Source organism: Pholcus phalangioides, unplaced genomic scaffold, assembly GCF_987345545.1.
Source record: "Pholcus phalangioides strain wild (caught in Gottingen) unplaced genomic scaffold, Ppha-v1.0 ptg000039l_1, whole genome shotgun sequence".
Lineage (NCBI taxonomy): Eukaryota > Metazoa > Arthropoda > Arachnida > Araneae > Pholcidae > Pholcus > Pholcus phalangioides.
The window spans coordinates 27,645,765-27,666,913 of NW_028301625.1; the positions used below are offsets into that span (position 1 = coordinate 27,645,765).

Here is a 21,149-nt window from a genome sequence, read left to right on the forward strand (position 1 = left end):
ACAAATTCAAGAAAACTTCGACTAAAAACTAAGAAAAATCAGTACATTTTTTCGAAAAATTCGGGACGGAGAAAAAACAGAAAAAATCGGTGCTATTTCCGGAAAATACGGGGCAAAATGAAGGATGTATGGTCACCGAATTCACACAGTGTATTACTCATTTTATTTATTTATTCATTATTATTTTGTAAAATCACCTCTTCCAACAACGAGCTCTGGATCCAGCAGCATACAAATCACATTGAAACTGCGCGAAATGTAAATCATTAATAAACTTAATATCAATACATAAAGATCACTGATGTCTGGTAATGATGTGTTGGATAAAATATGATAGCAAATGAAAAAAAAAGTGAAAGAAAAATTTCCACGCAAAAATTAGTGGCTGCAGACTATATTGAAATATCGATATTATGCATTATCTCAAAAACTAGAGCCGATTCGGCAAAACTAATACCAGTTCTGAAATCTGCAGCCCTAAAAATTCCTTTTCTCAGTTCCTTTGGGAACATGGAAAGTTTTTTTGTTTCTGGTCTGAAATTTGGGTATTTTAACTTTTAACTTAGAAACGTTTAGTTTTATGGTAGTTATTAGAGCCATTGTATTATTCGAAAAAACAATTTTGAAGAACAACTTCATCCCTCTCAAAACTTTTTAAGGGTAGTTCAGCATATAATATTCTCTTGTATGCTGAATGCCCTCAAATTAGAAATTATAATAAAAATAATATAAAATACAGATACAACAAATACAAATACAACAAATACAAATACAACGCCACAACAGGCAAATTGCCCAACGAGGTGGCTGACTTAGTACAACATAGATAGTTACCACCCTGTATAAAGGCTATGTATAAATATTAGCTTGATGTATACTGATAATTCTACACGTGCAATATAATCAGTATAGATCAAGCTAATATTTATCCATGGGGATTCAGAAAGAATCAGCCGATTTAAAATAATTTTACATATTTTTAAAATGAAAAACAGAACAATGAGCAGTATGCGAACGAATGAGGGAAATATCTATATTTCAGATTATGAACAATTAATCGGGAAGGAGGAGAATAGGGTTAAACATATATTGTGGGGAGTACAGCGGGTGCGTGTACTCATTATAATAGAAAATAGTCCTGTAGTGGAAAAATAAATTTTTGTGTAGTATAAATATATAAAGCAAGTCTTAATAATCTTACGAATATTCAAAATACTAAAACTATTTTTTCTACAAAAGGAGCTGAAAATATTTTTTTTTACATTTTTGCGCATTACAATGCGCAAAATATGTATTTCTTCCTAACTTGCGGCTCTGTTGGTGACACCGTCTGCAGATTCAAAGATAAAAAGCATGTGGGGAGTTCAAATCTCATAATAAAACAGTTCTATTAACTAATATCGAAAATTAATTTGATTTCGTTCATCATTGATTACGGAAATTAAAGCACATTCATTAACAAAAAAAAATCTAAAATGTCCCGGAAACGGGATAACTCCCTATGTAGGTGGTAGCGTACACAATTCTTATCAAAAGAGAGGGGGGGGGGTCGCTTTTTGAAAAGTTTGGGAACCACTGGCCTATAGCATATATGCTCATCCCATGGCCCACGACATCAAACCTAATTTTGTAAATATGAGCTACGTGGCTTATTTTCAGATGAATCAAGTGTCTCGCTGTATATGTCCTGATCCCTTTAGTGCAGGGGCTTCGGAAGTCTTTCGAACCTGTGGGTACTCAGACTAGTGCCACAATTATCGTGGGTGCTGAGCACCCACACCGCCCCTGGCTCCAACGCCACTGTTTAAGTAAACCGTGGAGCAGTTCCCGATCACTTGTTGAAGGAACGTAAGGAATATTAACGTGGGGGTATCTGTCTCATTTTATAGGTTTCAGATCTCTTAAGCAGGTCGCTGCACTTTTCCAGATCACTCAACTGACCCTCGGCACGTTTTCAGATCACTTTAGTAATCTGGAAATGTGGCGCAGGTCACTTAAGTGACCCGCCGTACTGTTACACATCACTTAGATCGCCCGCGGCATATTTATAGATCATCTAGGTGACCCACGGCTTATTTATATTTCATTTGAGTGACTAGTGGCACAGTTTTGATGCAGTTAAGCAGCCTGCGGCACATCAACAGATTACTTAAGTGGCTTGCGGTACAGTTTCAGAGCACTTAAGTGAGCAGCAGCATATTTACAATCATTTAAGTAACCTACGCGCTGTTCTAAACCATTCAATGAAATAGCCCGTGACAAGTTTTCAAATCAATGCAGTAACCCGCGCTTTTCAAAAGGTTGAGCACCCTTGGCCTATAGTCTAGTATTAAACTCCTCTAGATACAACGATATCATCTACTATGATAAATCCCTCTATAACGATATTTTTAAGAGATTTTGAAGCCGCTGCAACGAAATTTTTTTATATTTTGATCAAAATCGTCCTGAATTTAATTATAGCTTTGTCACTTGTTTTCGTTCTTCCCAGGGCGTCCAAAAATATCTGTATTTTGCATCACGTGATCACCGTAAGTGTTGATGAAGTTGGTAATGGTCTTTTCTGTGTAGTACGCAGGTGTGTGGTCATACGGTCTTCTTGTAATAAACACCTTGACAGGAGTGATGCGTACAACTGAATTTTATCATTCAACTAATCAGTTACAGTTTTTCGCGGCTAACAAATACTGTACTTTAAAGGACATTTTTTGATGGTACTAACAACGCAGATCTGGTAAAGATGTCAGTAACAGCATAAACTTTGTGGCACATAATGATGATGGTGCCTCTCTATACAACAATAATCCCTTTACAATGATATTTTTCTTGGTCCACGTAGACTATCGTTATATCGAAGTTTCACTGTATTTTAATATACAGAATGTCTCAGCACCAGGTTTACAAACTTTTAGGAGTAGTAGGGGTACGCCTAGACAACTCAGAATATCATAGCAATGCATGGATGGAAATGCTTCTTTGGTAAGGTATACAGAAAACACCAGAAGTGAAAGGACACCGCGTAAGCGAACACGCGTTTTAATAATAAATGCACATCGAAAAAGTAACAGAGGTCAAAGGTGTTCAAAGTGTCACCCACGAACTGTGATGCAGGTTGCCATCGCAGGCGCATTGAATTTTGAACATTCTGGAGGATTCCGGGCATGTTTAGGAATTCCCTGCAATGCAGGCAACAAGTTCCTCAGTGCTGGAAACGGGTATCATACACCAATGTTTTGATATGCCTCCAGTCTGAGGAACTCCGAAAGAAGTTATCAAGGCATGCATGATAGATCCAACGATATCGAACAGGCCAATGCACCAAACCTCCCAAACCACCGCTCCCGTATAACGCCATCTACCGCGTCAAGAAAGTATTTCCGACCGAATCGTCTAGGTGTACCTTACCCCTCATAGAAGTTTGTAAACCTGGTGATAAGACACGCTGTACATGGCGAATGCGTAGTCAAAAAACCCATTATGACAATTTATTTCCGCAATTTTTTTGGCATTTTAGAAAATAACATCTTTTAGTGTCATTTAAATGCAAAAAATACGGCGACGTATATAATAACACTTTTTACCTAGAAAGAATAGATTCCTTATTTTTCGAGAGTTGGTGAAATTTTACGTGTTCAGAGATTTATAAAAGCGCACCAAATCGAAAGGGGGATTGGAAATAAAATTCAAGTAAAAAAACTATACAACTTTTTGCCAAGTGAGATTTTATCAGTTTATAAATAACATCAAATCAGGGCAAACTGCATGTTTTAGTCTTTATGTTTTCCCCTTAAAAAATAAATCCATTAAGTTGATAGATCAAAAAATCCACTCTAATTAATTAAATTGCTGAGATGATACATTGTTTCAATCTATGTATATACACGCAGTGGCCAAAAAGTTAGGAACACCCTGCTACTCACCACTAATATCGTGTGGGACCTCCTCTGGCTTTGATGACAGCAGATATTCTTCTAGGCATGGACTCTATAAGTTGCTGAAACCGTTGAGGAGGAATGCTAACGAAATGGCAGCTCAAATTAGAAGGTAGTGTTTCGGAGCTTTTAACAGGCTTTTAAATGCTCAATTGGGCTGAGATGGGGTGACTGAGGGGGGACCATTGAAGCAATTGAAACTCTGAATCATGTTCCTCAAACCAATCTGAGATAATTCCAGCCCCGTGGGAGTGTGCATTGTCCTGCTGGAAATAGCCACCATCATCATCAGGAAACATTATGGTTATAAATGGGTGCACGTGGTCAGCAACGATGTAGAGGTAGGCGCTGGCATTGACGGATGTTTCCAATAAAAATAAAGGAACAAGAGTATACCAGGAAAATGCTCCCCAGAGCTTGATTTCGCCATCAGCCGCTTGAACAGGTATGATGTGGTATGCTAGATCCATGGCTTCATGCTGCTGGTGCCACAAACGGATCCTGCCATCAACTTCACAGAGAAGAAATCTTGACTCGTCAGACCAGACAACCTTCTTCCATTCATCAAATGTCCAATTTCGGCGTTCTCTAGCCCACAAAAGCCATTTTCTTCAGTTTTGCAGCGAAATTAAAGGGACTCTTGTTGGTCGCTGGCTATTGAAACCAATTCATTTCAAAATCCGTCTTGTGAATACGGATATGTTTTGCGATGATTCTGAGTTGTATTGCGCTGTAATTTGTTGCGTTGTAGCTCTTCTGTTGCTGCACACAATGCGTGTCTGTCGCCTGGCAGCTCTTTCGTTCACAAGCGATTTCCGCTCGAAGTTTTTCCGTTTAGCTTCCATTCTTTGAAGACTCGAGATACTGTTGTACGAGAAAAGCCAAGCAGCTTCGGAGATACTGGAACTGCACCCTCTGGAGCCGACAATCATGCTGCATTCAAAGTCATTCAGATCTTTTGTTTTCCTCATGAACAGGCAGATTGCAACGTTAACTGGTGCTTCTGACCAGGAGAAAGCTTTTCATCAGCAAATCCGGTTTATTACGTCAGCGCACGTGCTGCAAGGACGATCGAAGTTTGAGGGAGGAGTATTCTTAATTTTTTGGCCACTAAGTGTATAATGACATGTCCTGACTGACTGATTCACTGATTCATCATCGTCGAGCCAAAACCACTGTTTAAATATGAAATTTGGGCAGTAGTTTTATTTCATGACTTACAGGCTCACTAAGAACGGGTTCTTCGCAATTCGACCCCTTAAAGGGTTGAAAGTTTGAATAGAGAAATCACACCGAGCCGAAACAGCTAGATCTACTAATATGAAATTTGGTCAGTATTTTTATTTTGTAATGTAGAGACTCACTAAAAAGGGATTTTTCAGAACTCAACTCCCATGAGGTGTTCAAATATTTTATGGGGCAATCATCGCGAACTAATTTTCTGACTACCAAATCCACACGAGCGAAGCTGCGGGTAACAGCTACTTAAAAATATGCTAGCAAGACCAGTTTATATCTATTTTTGTATGATTTTTTTTCAATACGTTTTTATGCGGATTAACCTTTTTCAGCCTTCATCCAAAATCAACAAGAACAACTTCGTGACTCATAGATTTTATTTTTGATACAAAAATTCTTATTGAATATTTCTCACTTAGTTTCGAAATAAGTGAATATCAATAACTTTAGACACTACAAAAAATTGTTTATCTAAATGATTTTAATAATTAATTAGATAAAGTTAATTAATTTTTTGAAATTAACTTTATCTAACAAGGTTTCTGAATGTATTTCTTTTCTTAAATAAATCTCAATCCTAAAAATTTCCAATATACCATTACTAGAAAAAAAAATTTCATCAAAATTTTGTAATTATTTCTTCAATAAGTGCTGAATTTTCACTAAATCTGGAATTATTTCTTAAATAAATTCTGAATTTCCATTAAAAATCTGAAATTATTTCTTTTATAAATTATGGGAACCATACGACCCCTCACTGAAGTATAGAAGCCTTATGACCGGAGTTTTGGCCACGACCCATAGCTTAAGAACTCCAGTTCTAGTGTATTGAGACTGTAAAAAATACATTTTTGCTATCAGTAAATAAAAGCTCATTTGTAACTGAAATTTTTGTTGGTGATTGCTATAATAATATCTGTGTTTTATAATTACAGAGTGTCCGGGGATCATTAAATATATGAGAAGCGTGCTTTATTTTTCCGAAATGGAGGCATAATATTAACCGAAAATATATACAGGTTTACCGCATACCACCTTTTGTGGGTTACACTGAAAGTAGCAATATTAAAAACTTCATTAACACTTGGTGATCATGTGGTCCAAAATGCCGAAGACATTAGACACCCCCCCCCCTCGGAAGAACGAAAACAAGTGACGAGACAGACCTTAATAATTCCAAAGGGCAAAAAAATTGTCACAATTAATTGGGTTATTTTGTGCCTTCAACCGAGGGAGTTCCCACCTGGACACGATGGTTATTTACCTCGAAAACAGAGAAACATTCATCTGTAAATTTCGACATGACGGGCTGGTGGTATTTCACGTTGAAGAAGACTGGCACTTTGTCGAAACAAAATTCAGATATTCTGGTTAAAAAAGGTAACTCAGTTAATAAGAATACATTTATCGTAATCATATGGACGCGAGTATCCTTTGTATCCGACTAAATTAAGTAATGGTGCGAGTTTTTTTTCACATTTACCTTTCACATTTATACTGTAGTGATCTGTCTAGTCCACGCGAAGCTGGTCCATCTTATCTTGATACCATCACGTGTTTACTCATTCCGGATTGTCAATACCATCCATGCGAGATTGGCCTTTAGGAAGATTTCCCTCCCAATTATAAAACTTCTCTAGAAATCTATCGGTTCATTAATCAGTTCCTTGAACGCTTATTCGATCCGTGTGCTGCAAGGAAGCTACTATAGGAGAGCGACAAATCAAGGGTAAGAGAAAAAATGGCAGAAAAAAATTTTGTCAGTAAAATTAAAACTGTGAATATATTGTGGATGGAATTCGCACACACAAAAGAAACTGTAATTTCTGATGCAAAACTGCTAATACTCAACAGCTGGGCACACAACCAGATAAACAATGTGAATTTGTATCAATTTATGAAGAAGTAGAACACAAAGCCTAGGGTAGAAGTTTAATGACAAAATTGCTCGTGTTTCAATATATTACTTATGATAGAGACAAATCTGCAAGTTTTATGGGTCATTTTACGGGCTTATACATATATTACCCCCGTGTACTGCAGCTGACCATTATGTTGGCCCTTGAGCAGAGATGTGAGTTGGCCACCCATAGCCCAAGTCCATGTCGAGATTTTTCCTGACCCATGAAACTACTTGCACTCATTGAAGATAGATGGCGTTGAAACGATTTTGCAATATATGACTATCACGAAAATTCTCTACTCCAGTGGTTAGCGAGCAAACTTTTAGTGAAAGACATAAAGGAAATCCAACGGCTACTAAAATGGTGGTCCGCCTTGTCATCGTTTGGATAAAAATTACCAAATGACGTATCTTTAAATAAGTAACCACGTACTAAACCATTAGATATTTCTTTGGATCGTATACTCGACAGAAAATATAGACAGATTCACGCTTGTTTCGAAATACTTCCATTTAAATTTTTGTTTAAGTTTAATGATATTCTCACTCAAATTTGTTGGATTTAATCCTCCAGTCTCTTCTGAGAAAAATGTTTAGGAGCATTTTTATGTTTTATCATATACCCAAGGAAAAAGAGAAACATTCTTTCAATTTTGATGACGTATATAGAGAAAGATTAATTTTGTAATCACCAAACTCTGACAGAAAATGATCTCGAAAATGAAGAAAGTTTCTGACTTTCTCAATTCAAAAACTTTCATCCATTTTCTTTTTTTTTCCTTCAGACACGCAATGGTGATTAAAAGAAAAGTTATTGAATATTAATCCGATAAATATATATTTTTTGAAGGAAAACCAAAGCAACAGCGGTACATGGGACTAAATTTTCCTCTTCATAGACGTAAAATAGTAAGTATATGATATGTAGCTGTGTGTTTTAAGGCATCGATCTGAGTACCAGATGTGCTTCCGAATTTTACAGGACATTTCGTAAATTCCTCGTTTTCGATTAATTTATCCGGTCGAAACGGTTTTATTATTGTAATTAGATTAATTGTCGAGAGGAACGCGGCTTGACTTTATACAGATACATTGGTCCCAAACACAGGAACTGAATTTAGTAGCGTATGCCAACGTAATTGAAATCATCCTCTGAAGCTTTCTTTGCAAATTAGTACATTAAATGCTCCAAACATTCTAACACACAAAGAGGATCGCATCAATCGCATACAGCAGACTTTCGTCTCTAAATATAGGTTTATTTGCGAATCCCACTTCGATGGAATTTAGTAGATGCGTTAATGATATGAATATTAATGGTTTTGATACGAGTTCGAGTATCATACTGTTCAAATCTAAATACAGTACATGATATTTTCAAATTTAATTCAGTAAAGATTTTCGAAACGTCATCAAGTGCGTTGATAATTTGCATATTTTACTCATGACGTTTCGTATGTGCAAAATGTTGTATTATGTAGACCCATTACTGAAAAAAGATCGAATTCAATTGCGTTCGTTTTGGAATTACAACGAAACCTCACTACAACTATGCGCGATATAACGATAAATCCCTCTACATCGATATTTTTTCAGTCTTGTTTGGAAATGTCTACACTTTAATGTTGAACTGCTGCCTATCGATACAACGATAATCCCTCTACAACGATATTTTTTTGGACGATTTGCAGAGTATCCTTATATAGAGGTTTCACTGTAGTCTATGTAGGTAAAGTAAACTCTGAAAAGTACCAAGAAATAATCTTTAATTCAGCAATTTATATCACTTTTTATTGTCGATAATGCCCAATAAAATTACAAACCAAGATTTTTTTCGAGCCTTATCAATTTGATATATAAAATTTTATTTTATAATTTTAAATTTACCTCATTCAATCATGGTTTCACCATGGCAATTCGCTAATTCGCTGTTTTTTCTCTACAATATTTTTAATTTGAAGTTTGCCATGATTTTCTACGGACGAGAACACACGAAAATAAATTTTTTTCGAAACTGAATAAAGTGAAAAAATTGGTTATAGATTGATTGCAGGTTATCAGCTATACGATGCATTGAGAGTTAAATATGTAACATAAGGTTAAGAGGATTAAGCAATTTTGTAGGCGAAAATGAACATTTCGCGATAAATATTAATCAATACACGTAAAATATTTCGATTCTAAAAATGGGAAAATTCAATATTAACGTCACGTTGTTAATATTGATAATATCCAATCCGATAGACAATATTCGCTAAAATGGTACGTGGCACTGGAAATAGCTTCTGATGCGGAACGTTCATGCACTGAAACGTTGTTCAGTGCAATAAAGTCAAACGTCATCGCGCCGAAACGTGCGAAGAATGAAGACGTGATGGACTCAGTCAAATAATAATAAGTTAATGAATGTCGACAAAAAAAATGTTTCTAAAAGCTCAGAGAGAGATTTCTAGTCTAATTGTGGTTCATACTTCGGCTATTATTCATTCTGACTGAGAGATTTACTCTCAAGGCTGCGTAGGTTTTTCACTTTCTAAATGAATGAGTTATTCATATAACTAACAATTGCTATGAATATTATGCCATTCTCAAATTATCGAAAAAAACCCTTTCATAATAAAGTTTTGTGTTTTCTATATTATTCATTACAATCTATATATATATTTATTAGCTTCTTTGTATCGAAACGAAATTTAATTATTCACGGGGAAATAAATTAAAATTACGCATTTTACTTTTACATTTTACATATCATTTGATGTGATAGAACCGCGCTATTGGAACTAAATGATGATAACTTTTTTTTCTAGAAAACCAATGCTATATATTCAGTCGTATGAGTTGTATTGTATTACACAGCGTTTCTCAACCTTTCTGAACCCAAGGATCAATGAAATGAAAGAATTCAACTGACTACTAATTTACAGTGTGACGGGCTAATATATTAATCGAAACTGTGTGAATATCATTTATATTAAATACAGATACAAATACAAAGGCCACAACAGGCGAATTGCTCAACAAGGTAGATGATAAATGTGCCCATGAAAAATATTTACGTCAAATATAAAAAACACCAGCAACCCAATATAAGTCATATATCACGAAAAAAACTAATAATTAATAGCATATAGGCCTAATACACTGTCCATAAAAACATTATGGTTGTCTTATTTAAGCATAGATAGCTTCTCGATTTATCCCATTATCGTATTTCTTTTTAAATGTGTCAATTGTGTTAAAATTGTTGATCCCCGGTGGTAAGCAGTAATTGGTTGTAATTGAATAATTTTCATTTAATTAGAATTCAACTCTTAAGTTTGCTGCCGGACCACCTGTTTTATGCGGACGGTCCGCGAACCATAGATTGAGAAACGTAGGTATAACACATTACCAGAAACGCTATAGACCAGATAAATTCAATGAATATGATGTACCATGGGCATTTTGTATGATATCAACTTTGACTTTTGTGAAATAGTTTTAAACATCGTCTTTCCTCATTCAGTCATTTATCGGATATTAAGTTCAACGGTTACCTTAAACGCCATGCGACGTTATCTTGTCGATTGTGATCCTTGACGATAGACTGCTGTCAAGATACATATACTTAAAAGAGACTACTCCAACGTCGAAAATGCAAAAAGTACTGATAAAGATACTTACCCCAGAGTTGTCATTGTCACGATGGTATACCAGAAGGCGGATGGGATACTGGTAAAAGTGGTGTTCTCCACGTTCTTCTCAGCGTAAAACATGACAGTAGCGAATATGATAATAGCCATGGCCAAAGAGAACACCAGGAAGCCAAGCTCCGAAGCACAGCTCTTCAAGGTGTAGCCGAGGATCCGCAAGCCTTGGGAATGGCGCGAAAATTTGAAGATCCTGAACACTCGAAACACTCTCAGGGTTACAAACGCTCCGGACACATCATCGTTGTCCTTAATGCCGAGTCCAATATAGTACGGCATGATAGCAACCACGTCTATCACGCTCATCACACTTCTTGTGTATTTGCACCGGTCAGGTGCAGCGTAAAGTCTTAGAAGATATTCTGCAGTGAAGATCATTACGCAGGCCGTGTCTAAACAGAAAAAAGCAGCTTTGTATGTCTCGCCGCAGGACATAGTCTCTCCAGTGGCATCGTTTTTACCACATGGTATCGTCTCGACGACATTAGCGAACACCGAAACAGCAATGAAAAAACCGGTAACATAATAAAATACAAGTGCAGCAGTGCTTGTGTGAGGATTTTCAAAAGCCCTCCACATTCTTTCACGAATGCTTCCCTGGGGCATATTGTCCGCTTCATTCGCATCGGACAAGCGATCATCCATGAGACGTTCGGCATTTTCACGCTTGCGGTCCCGATAGTCCTCGTAGCAGCAATCGCCTATCACATCGGGGATGATTCCGAAGAAAGCCAGTTCTTCATCGTATGACATAAGACATTCGTGTTTAGGATAATGTAGTTTTCCAGTCCTGTAATAGTTCAGAATGTGTCTAAATATGTCAGGGTCCCTGTCGAAAAAATACTCTTTACAGTCCTCGTCGTAAAAGAATTCTCTCTCATTTGATCCAAGTAACGTGTCCGGATATTTTTCGACGGTGTTTCTCCACGTTTCGAATTTACGTCCACTGACGTTGATGATAAATTTCTCGTCTTCGCGCTTGCGGTGCTCTCTGGTCACCGGTGGGGCCGGAAGGGGCTTATTCGCAATAGGGACCCAGCCGATGGCCGCTGCCCGTGCGAAGGGCAGCCAGGCCGCCACCGAAGCCATAACTCGACCGCGATGAGTCCAGCTGCGAAATGCACACCGGGCTCTAGTGGAAGCGCATCGCTCGTCCTGTGACTCCCTACTAATACTATACAACTATGTGGCATCTGTACGAAAACACGCGTTGGCTTCCCAGCAAGAGTTGCATATTGCGCCCAAAGCCCGCCAAACGCTCGCCTCTCCAGAAAAATAGGAGGAAAACCTTTTTACACGGATCAGCGCAAAAATCATCTGCACGGCAGAAACAATTTTACCTTTCGGAGGAAATCTCTCGGAAATCGAACGAATGTTGACCATAGAGAGAAATCATTCCCCTCTCTCATGTAAAAGTGAAAAATAATAATATTTTTTTCCCTTGGAATCTCGGTAAAATGATTCGGGAGGAAATTGATTAAACTCTCAAGAGATCAATATCGCCAAAAACAAACAGGTACTTTCGAAATAACTCAGTGGCGAGAAAATCCAGTTAATTCTCCAGATATTTCAAATAATAATCCCGTTAATCCATGCAAAGGAGAGAAATTAAATAATTATCGGATAATAATGATAATATTTTTAAAAAATTTAAATAAATTTTGTATGTTTCATTTATTATATTGTCTTTTAAAAAATAAAATATAAATTTCCAATCATGAAAAAAACCAAAATTTTAATACCATGTATAAATCACTTTTTAAAAAATTTTATTACAAGAAAAAATTTTAAATAATGGATTTCTTCTGAATTCTTGAAAATTAATTAGTTTTTCAAAAATTTATCAATCAAGAATCTAAATTTTTGATCCAAATATATGTAGTTGATAATATTTCAAAAGCTTTAAAAACAGTAGTTTCAGTGATGGGGATCGATATGATTCTGAAATTTAATTAAATTTTTTGTATAATGGATTCGAAATCATATGAATGTTATTTATTCAATGAAAATAATTATTGTTATTTATTAATATTATATTCGGTTGAGGTATTGTTTTCTATATCGTTTCGTTTTTCCCTCTTGAATTTTGGCTTCATTTTTGGCGATTTGAAAGAATAGGAAAATAACAACGTGGGGCCGTAGCCGATTGCATTGGCACAAAAAAAATTATAAAAATTGTAATTATAGTCCCAAAAAAAATGTGTCCGATGTGATTGGTCAGTTCACCGCACAACCACTCGTTATTAGTCAAGGGCGCCATCTAACGGCGGACGTTAACGAGGGCGCTACTACACTGTCATCCGGGCTCGTTGCCCATGGATACGAGTGACGTCATGACACAGCTTTAAGCATTATACACACACACATTCTCACGATGTCTGTTCTACGAGAGAATAATATTCATATAACGTTCTACTAACACGCGTACCTAACTAAAAAAAATAAAAACATAAACCATAAACGTGAATGTTATTATTATTTCTCTTAATCAAACACGAATGCGCATAACCGTAAGTACATAAAAAAAAATTCCCAACACATACATATTTTTTAAGCATACTATATGTATCGAAATTTCACAAATACTTTCACCTATTTGATTAACATTAAAAAAATAATAAAAATTGTTTTAAGTTGAAGTTAGGTGAAAGATAATACAGTCAATTCGGTTATAACGACATCGAAGATTCCGTGAAATTTTGTAGTTAATACCGAGGTTGACGTTATCAAGACCTTTTTTGAAGAAAAATGTAAACAGACGCAATCAAATACTGTACATATGAAGTTGATATTTCATTAGAGTGATCATATTTGATCGAGACAAATATGGAAAATCGGAACCATAAATACGAGACCGATTTGAGCCAAAATGCTGCCAAATAAGCAATATTTATACTGCTCATATACGACCATGGTGAGAAATAAGTGCAAAAACGAAGATTCCTAATGTGTGTATTCCATTAAAAAAATTAATTGATCATGGCAAATGTGCAAGAGAGGAATGTTTATAGCATAGATTTCCAACTGGTATTCTGTGAGAGCTTTTTTGAGGTTCCCGGGATCACTTATCACGCAAACCTCAAAAATTCCGGAACTCCTCAGAGTTTATAATAAAAAAAAATATATTCTTGTTACTGATGCGTTTTTTAACTTGAATTTTGATGAAAAATTGGCGATTCAGACCATTTGAATGAAGAAATAACAGAAAAAAAAAATCAGTAATTCCCCAGTAGTTTTTTTCTTTCGACCTCGTTGATCAAAAACTGGGAACCATGGAAAAGAATTAAACAGACATTGTATACTGGAATTTTGTACAACTGCACTGTTCAACACAATTTTATACATTGCAGTTTTTTTTCTTCAAATCATTCTTTTGTTTATTGTCTCTTGAATCTGTTTTAAATTCTGAATTTTTAAACAAGAAGCTGGTTCGATCTCAATGCGATGGTAAGACACCGTAAGTAGTATGTTCCGATTTACATGGAAAAATCATTGCGGTGATCATGCGACACGTATTTTATGCGACATCCCCGTATAAGTTGTAAAAACTATTATTTTTTGGAAAGAAAATAATTCTCCAATAATGAGTTTTTTTGAATCACAAAACTTATGTAAACTTTACGGGACACCCAGTATATTAGAAAAATATTCAAAATTTGTTTGGGTTCCACGGAACAGCCTCGTAGCCATCAAAACGTCCGCTAGTGCTTTTACGCTGGAAACATCTGGATATATGACATCCATACTTTTTATGGGCATCTTTTTCTCAGCCACCTCGTTGGGCATTTTGCCTGTTGTGGCCTTGAATTTCTATTATATAGAACCCTATTCATTACAATACAATTTATAAATTATACAAATTATTTTCATCCCTGATTCTAATAAAGATTCGGGAGGGGCAAAATTACGAGAAAATACGGGTAATGCCAATGGGCAAGTTGGAGTTCAACATTAAATCACCAACCGACGCACAAATATTGCCTTAGGCCGGTCGCCCACTGGAAACGACTTGTAGCGATATACAAATCGCACGCTGCTGTCTGTATTCGCAAGACTGATCCCATTGGACAGAAAGTAGGAGATCATCGTCCACTAGAAACGATCTTGAGCGAGTGACTTCCGGTGAAAGCAACAGATGACCGACCAAATCCGAATCAAATAGGATTTTACGTGTCTTGCCTTATGTGTGCAGGTGCAGTACGGTTGTGTACTTTTATCGCGTCATATTCACTCCTTTTATTCCTTCTCTTCTTTGGCCTCCCTCTTCCTTTCTCGCGTGAGCATGGAAGATGAAAATTTGATATTATAATTATTTTGATAATAATCACGTTCATGGGTTGTGATGGTGAGTAATCGATATTAAATATTATTATTTATTTGTTTATAACCCGAATGCCTTCTCCGAGCTTGTGTCAGATGGCTCCTAAAGTAAGGACATGTCCTCTGTATCCCATTTCTCGAAAAAAAAAGTGTTAGTTTTCAATATTTCCTCAAAAAATTATTAACGAACACACTTGTCTGCACGGAGTGTAGTCGCGAACTGTTCCACGTCACAGAATTATCACGAATCAGAATTCACCGACGTGCGAGGGACCACGCCGTTTCAGAGTAGTGTGCACGGATTTTTGCGTGTTACGTCAGATTACCAGATTACATCATCATAGATTTTACCACGTCACGTTAGAACAGTGTGAACAGAACTACAGAAGAGTCATAGGTGGAATTTTATGTCACACGCGCATTAACGTGTGGTACCTCGTCACGTCAGCGTGGTGTGTAGCGGCATTTAAGATCGCTTTCAGTGCATGACGTCAGATGCCCCTAGTCGTCTGACTCGCGTTGCTTGCCGCGTTGTCGCTTCGAGTGGATGACCGGCGTTTATGTGATTAGCTCTTATTCAAACGCTTCTCTAAGGAAAAAATACCATAAAAACTTAAGTACTACAAAGCGATGAAAAATGTGCTATTACTAGAGCCAGGATTATACGCAAATACAAATACAACGCCACAACAGACAAAATGCCCAACGAGGTGGCTGATAAAAAGAAGCCCATAAAAATATGGTTGTCATATATTTCAAAAATACAATTTTGCAAATGCATACATTCATTTGCATATTTGTCCCTTTTGAGCATTAATGCATATAACTGCATGAAATCAAAGAACATACAGAATGAGTGAATATTTTTGGAGCTTTAGTTAGGCTCAACAACATTTTTTTTTAACTTTTATAATTTTTCAAATATAAATATTATAATATTTTCATATAACATCGCTTTATTTCCTCCGCAGGTGGGATTTAGTGAATAAACAGAGATGTTTGTAATACTGAATTTTTTCAAAATATCAACCGTTTTATTAAAACTATTTCTAGAGATGTGTCAAGTGTTAAATTTTTTTAGAAATAAGTTCTTAAGATACTGATATTTCGTTACTGAGTAGCTGTAGGTATTTGCATATTGGAGGATATTTTTTTTTAAAAAGAATTTGCACTAAGAAATAGAAAATATGCATTTTAAAAATATACCTTCTTTTCTTTTTGGATGGTGATTTTTTAGTTCATATATTTTTCCATTTTTGGTACATATTTCGGAATCTTTAACTTTTCGGGACATTTTAGTCCATATTTTCGGGTTTTTATGCATATTTAAAATTTTTAATCATTTTAATGTTTTGGCACATTTAAGTGCATATTTTGGCATTTTTAATTACTTAAATGTATATTTTTAGAGCATATTTCGGCCCTTCTTTAATGCATTTAATCCGGGCTTTAATCATTACATCCAAGTTCGTTGCATTTTCATCAACGTTATAAACAAGGTACGCCAACATCATTTTCTGAGGGAATCGGCCTGAACTAAATATTATTGGCGTTAGTGACAAGGTGTCGTTACAACCGGGATCGTAAAAACTAAGTTTGAGTAATGTAATTTCTACTTTTAGAGTAAAGCGATGAATATTTATTGACATGTATCTGGTTTACGCTGAAAAAGCTGGGGCTAAAATATTAATGTGAAAATATAACTTGATGGATATTCGGTATATTTCTATAATACTTGTGTGGGAAATGAATTATCGTGCCTTCGAATAGCCGGCGGTAATGTAGTCTCTCGGTGTATATTTATTATGCTACGAACAACAAAAATAGCTGGAGTTATATATAATGCCCAACCATATTCTTTTTTCCTATTTCCAAACAGATTTGTGCTAGTTATACCCTCCGGAGATACCTGATGACACCACTTCTAATACTTTCTGATCATTCTTCTAGTTTTCGTAATGGAGCTTGGACTTTTTCTTCTTGAGTTTCTTACTTCGGAAGTAAATGGCACGTGTACTATTCCGTGAATGTAATTGGAATTTATAGGTGTAATAAATATGTTTCGTAATTTTCTACACCAATTTTTTGTATTGTTTCTGTAAGTGTGGAACCGGTGGCAAAATCTGGTCTATCGCCATTACGCAATTTACCAGTTTGATCACCCGAGGATACGTCGTTGTTATTAGATGTTTTTGGTATCCGTGCTCATAGAATTTTTTTGTACGAGTAATTTTATGGAAATTAAATTTAACATGTGTGAAAACAATTTTTTTTTACAAATGTAAAATACTGTTTATTTATGATAATTTTATTTGAAAATTTCAACGTCAAAAAACAAGAAAAAAAATCTTATGTCTTAAATTTTGATGAATCTATCTATATGTAAAATTGATTTTCTGTGTGTGTGTGTTCTCTATACAAATCTACAAATTTCAACCGATCGTCGCCAAATTTTGCATATATACGAGAAAGGACCCGACTTAAAACGGAAACACACTACGCTGACGTGGCGTGTTACCACACGTTAATGCGTGTGATATAAAGTTCCACCAATGAGTCTTCTGTAGGTACGTTCACACCGTGCTCACGTGACGTGGTAAAGTCTGTGATGATGTAATCTGATGTAGCACGCTACTCTGACGTGACGTGGGACCACGTAGAAATGCGTGCGATATAAATTCCACCTATGAGTCTTATTTAGGTACGTTCACAATGTGCTGACGTGACGTGGGAATGTGTCGGATTATGAAATCCGACGTAACACGCCTTATTACGTGTCAAAACAAATCAAACCTTTCAGATTTTCGTCAATAGCATGTGAAGACGCCATATTTGTTTTTCTCGTTCTTTTAAATTCGTTCGTGTTTTGATCCCTTTGGTTTTTGTTCTTGTTTTTATTCATTTGGGTTTTTTCGTGTTTTCATTTATTTGATTTTTGTTCTCGTTTCGACGATAAAAAAGGAGCTTATCGAACATGTTCGGTCAAATTTTCTGTTGTATGACCCTACCAACGGGTCTGGGTCATAATCCCGACGCGGTCGAATTGAAAAATTTAATTTCGCCGTATAAGCCGGACTCGCACTTACTGTCGAGATTTCCATTTCTCGTGGCGTGGGGCGTTGATAAGAATAATAAATTGCATCAAATACATTCTATTTATTTGATTGCAATTTATTATTCTTATCGGTGCCCCAACGCCCGTCGCCGCAAGAAATGCAAATCCCGACAGAAAGCGTGAAGTCCGGCTTATACGGCGAAATTAAATTTTTCAATTCGACCCTGTCGGGATTATGAACGGACCCACCTACCAACACCATCTATAGTAGAAAGCCTTATGTTGAAGTCTTCTATTTCACCTATAGTCATTGGATGTGCGGCAATAAAAAGTAGATTTCGCATATTTCGGACTGCTATATCTAGTGACTTCTGTGACGTCAAAGCTTCGCGCAGAGGTGTTTGCTTGCCAGACAGCTGTCGATCTGCATTTATGAGAATCAGAGCCGCCCTTAAGGGTGCGGGACAAGTGCGGTCTCACCGGGCCCTGCGTTTTGGGGACCCGCTTTTACGGTAGCAATAGTTTCTTTCATAAATTTTTGTATATATAGTTTCTTTCTGGAAATCTGCATTTTCATTTAGAAAGGAATAATTCTGAATTTCCACCATATATCTGGAATTTTTTTTTTTTTTAATAATTTTTCTGAATTTTCATCAATTCTGGAATTACAGTGAAACCTCGATATAACGATATTCAGCGGACCTGGGAAAAATATCGCTGTAGAGGGATTATTAAAATATCGAGAGGCAGTAGTTTAAAATATAGACATTTCTGAGCAAGACTTGAAAAAATATCGTTGTAAAGGGATTTATCGTTGTATCAAGTAACGCTGCAGCGAGGTTTCGCTATATTTCTATTAGTCTATATGTTCACCAATTCTGAAAAAAGAAATTTTCCTCCCATTTATTTCGAATTTTCATTTTCTGAATTTTCGATTCCTCTCTCTCTCTCTCACAGAAGAAAAAAAAAATCGGGGCTAAGGGGCCGAGCTATTATTTTCGCGACGGGCCCCCATGTATGGTAAAGGTGGCCCTGTATGGGATGCATGCACATTCCTCTCGAACACTTTACTGCAACGATTAATGCAGTCATTTCTTCTTCCTCATCAAGGTCATCGAAAAACGTGTCTCACATCCATGGGTGTTGAAAAAAACTGATTTTTCAAAACGTCATAACAGATATCACGTCGAACACATTGACTTCACTTCTACTGCTGAAACACACTACACTGACGTGACGTGAATTCCCGTCATGCCAGAGACGTGGTAAATTCTGTGACGTGGGAATTCCGCGTTACATAATTTGTACGTCACAGGATTTCCACGAATAAGATTTCACAAATTCGTCATCATGCCTTAATGCATCTCTTACAACATCAGACCAGTGTACACACCATATAATTATATATATATAAAATATTATATGTATATAAAATTCCAAAATCGTTCCCCCTTGAGAACGACCTCCTCATTGATCCATATTTTTCCAATTTTTCCTATTTTTTCTTATTTTTAATCCTTCTGCGAATATTGCACTTGGAAACGTGGAAGGTTAAAAATTGATGACGTCACTTCAAAATCCTGTCAAATTCACCAAACGTATAACTTGGCGATTTTGGAAATGCTAAAGATTTATTAACCCCACACAGAAATCCAGAAAACGAAAGGGATGTAAAAACAAGTTTTTTCCCTCACACTTTTCAGGAGAGGAAGAAAAAATATTTTACAAGTCAATCAGCGCATACGTTTTTTGCATCTCACAACGCCAGCTTTACAGAGGTTATACATTAAGAGTTAGTCATTTTGTTTTGTTCTCCAGAAAAAAAAGTACCGAGTCTATTTCATTTTATATTCTTTTTATTATAATTTCTAATTTGAGGGCATTCAGCATACAAGAGAATATTATATGCTCAACTACCCTTAAAAAGTTTTGAGAGGGATGAAGTTGTTCTTCAAAATTGTTTTTTCGAATAATACAATAGCTCTAATAACTACCATAAAACTAAACGTTTCTAAGTTAAAAGTTAAAATACCCAAATTTCAGACCAGAAACAAAAAAACTTTCCATGTTCCCAAAGGAACTGAGAAAAAGAATTTTTAGGGCTGCAGATTTCAGAACTGGTATTAGTTTTGCCGAATCGGCTCTAGTGTTTGAGATAATGCATAATATCAATATTTCAATATAGTCTGCAGCCACTAATTTTTGCGTGGAAATTTTTCTTTCAACTTTTTTTTTATTTGCTTTCTCATATTTTATTCAACACATCATTACCAGACATCAGTGATCTTCATGTATTGATATTAAGTTTATTAATGATTTACATTTCGCGCAGTTTCAATGTGATTTGTATGCTGCTGGATCCAGAGCTCGTTGTTGGAAGAGGTGATTTTACAAAATAATAATAAATAAATAAATAAAATGAGTAATACACTGTGTGAATTTGGTGACCATACATCCTTCATTTTGTCCCGTATTTTCCGGAATAGCCCCGATTTTTTCTCTTTTTTCTCCGTCCCGAATTTTGTGAAAAAATGTACTGATTTTTCCTATTTTTTAGTCGAAGTTTTCTTGAATTTGTTATTTAATCAAAAACGCTTATACAGGTAATTTTTAACGGATTGAGTGAAAAAAAATGCAATATTATCATATAAAAGTTCCGAAAATTTCATGAATTATCGCGTTTTGCTTGGGAGGGAATGATCAAGCCGATCACCCCCCCCCCCCCCATAGATCCACAAATGGCTTATGACCCTTGAAATTTAACTTTTATTTCATCCCAAACACTAGAGCCGATCTGATAAAACCAATGTGGGTTCGGAATCAGTGCTCCAAAAGCACCCTAAAATCACTGGAAAATGTTTTTAGAATAAAATAAGTATATAGTGTGTAGTGCAATATAAGCCTATATATATCAATAGAAAAAATCCGAAACCAAAAAAATTATTTTGAATAGGTCAATTCACATAACATAAGTTTGATTAAAAGTTCCGGAATAAATCGTTGTTATT

At 35.9% G+C, this 21,149-nt stretch overlaps 1 protein-coding gene across 2 annotated transcripts in view; it reads right to left on the reverse strand.

Annotated features, from left to right (window-relative positions):
• LOC149065785 (potassium voltage-gated channel protein Shal-like) overlaps nucleotides 1-11,919 on the reverse strand; it is a 187,738-nt gene extending 175,819 nt beyond the window's left edge. For both annotated transcript variants that reach the window (XM_089253572.1, XM_089253571.1), the window contains exon 1: nucleotides 10,741-11,919. In XM_089253572.1, coding sequence (XP_089109698.1) covers nucleotides 10,741-11,855 — 1,115 coding nt within the window. In that variant the 5' untranslated portion in view covers nucleotides 11,856-11,919. The remainder of the gene's footprint in view (nucleotides 1-10,740) is intronic.
• Nucleotides 11,920-21,149: the final 9,230 nt, after the last annotated feature.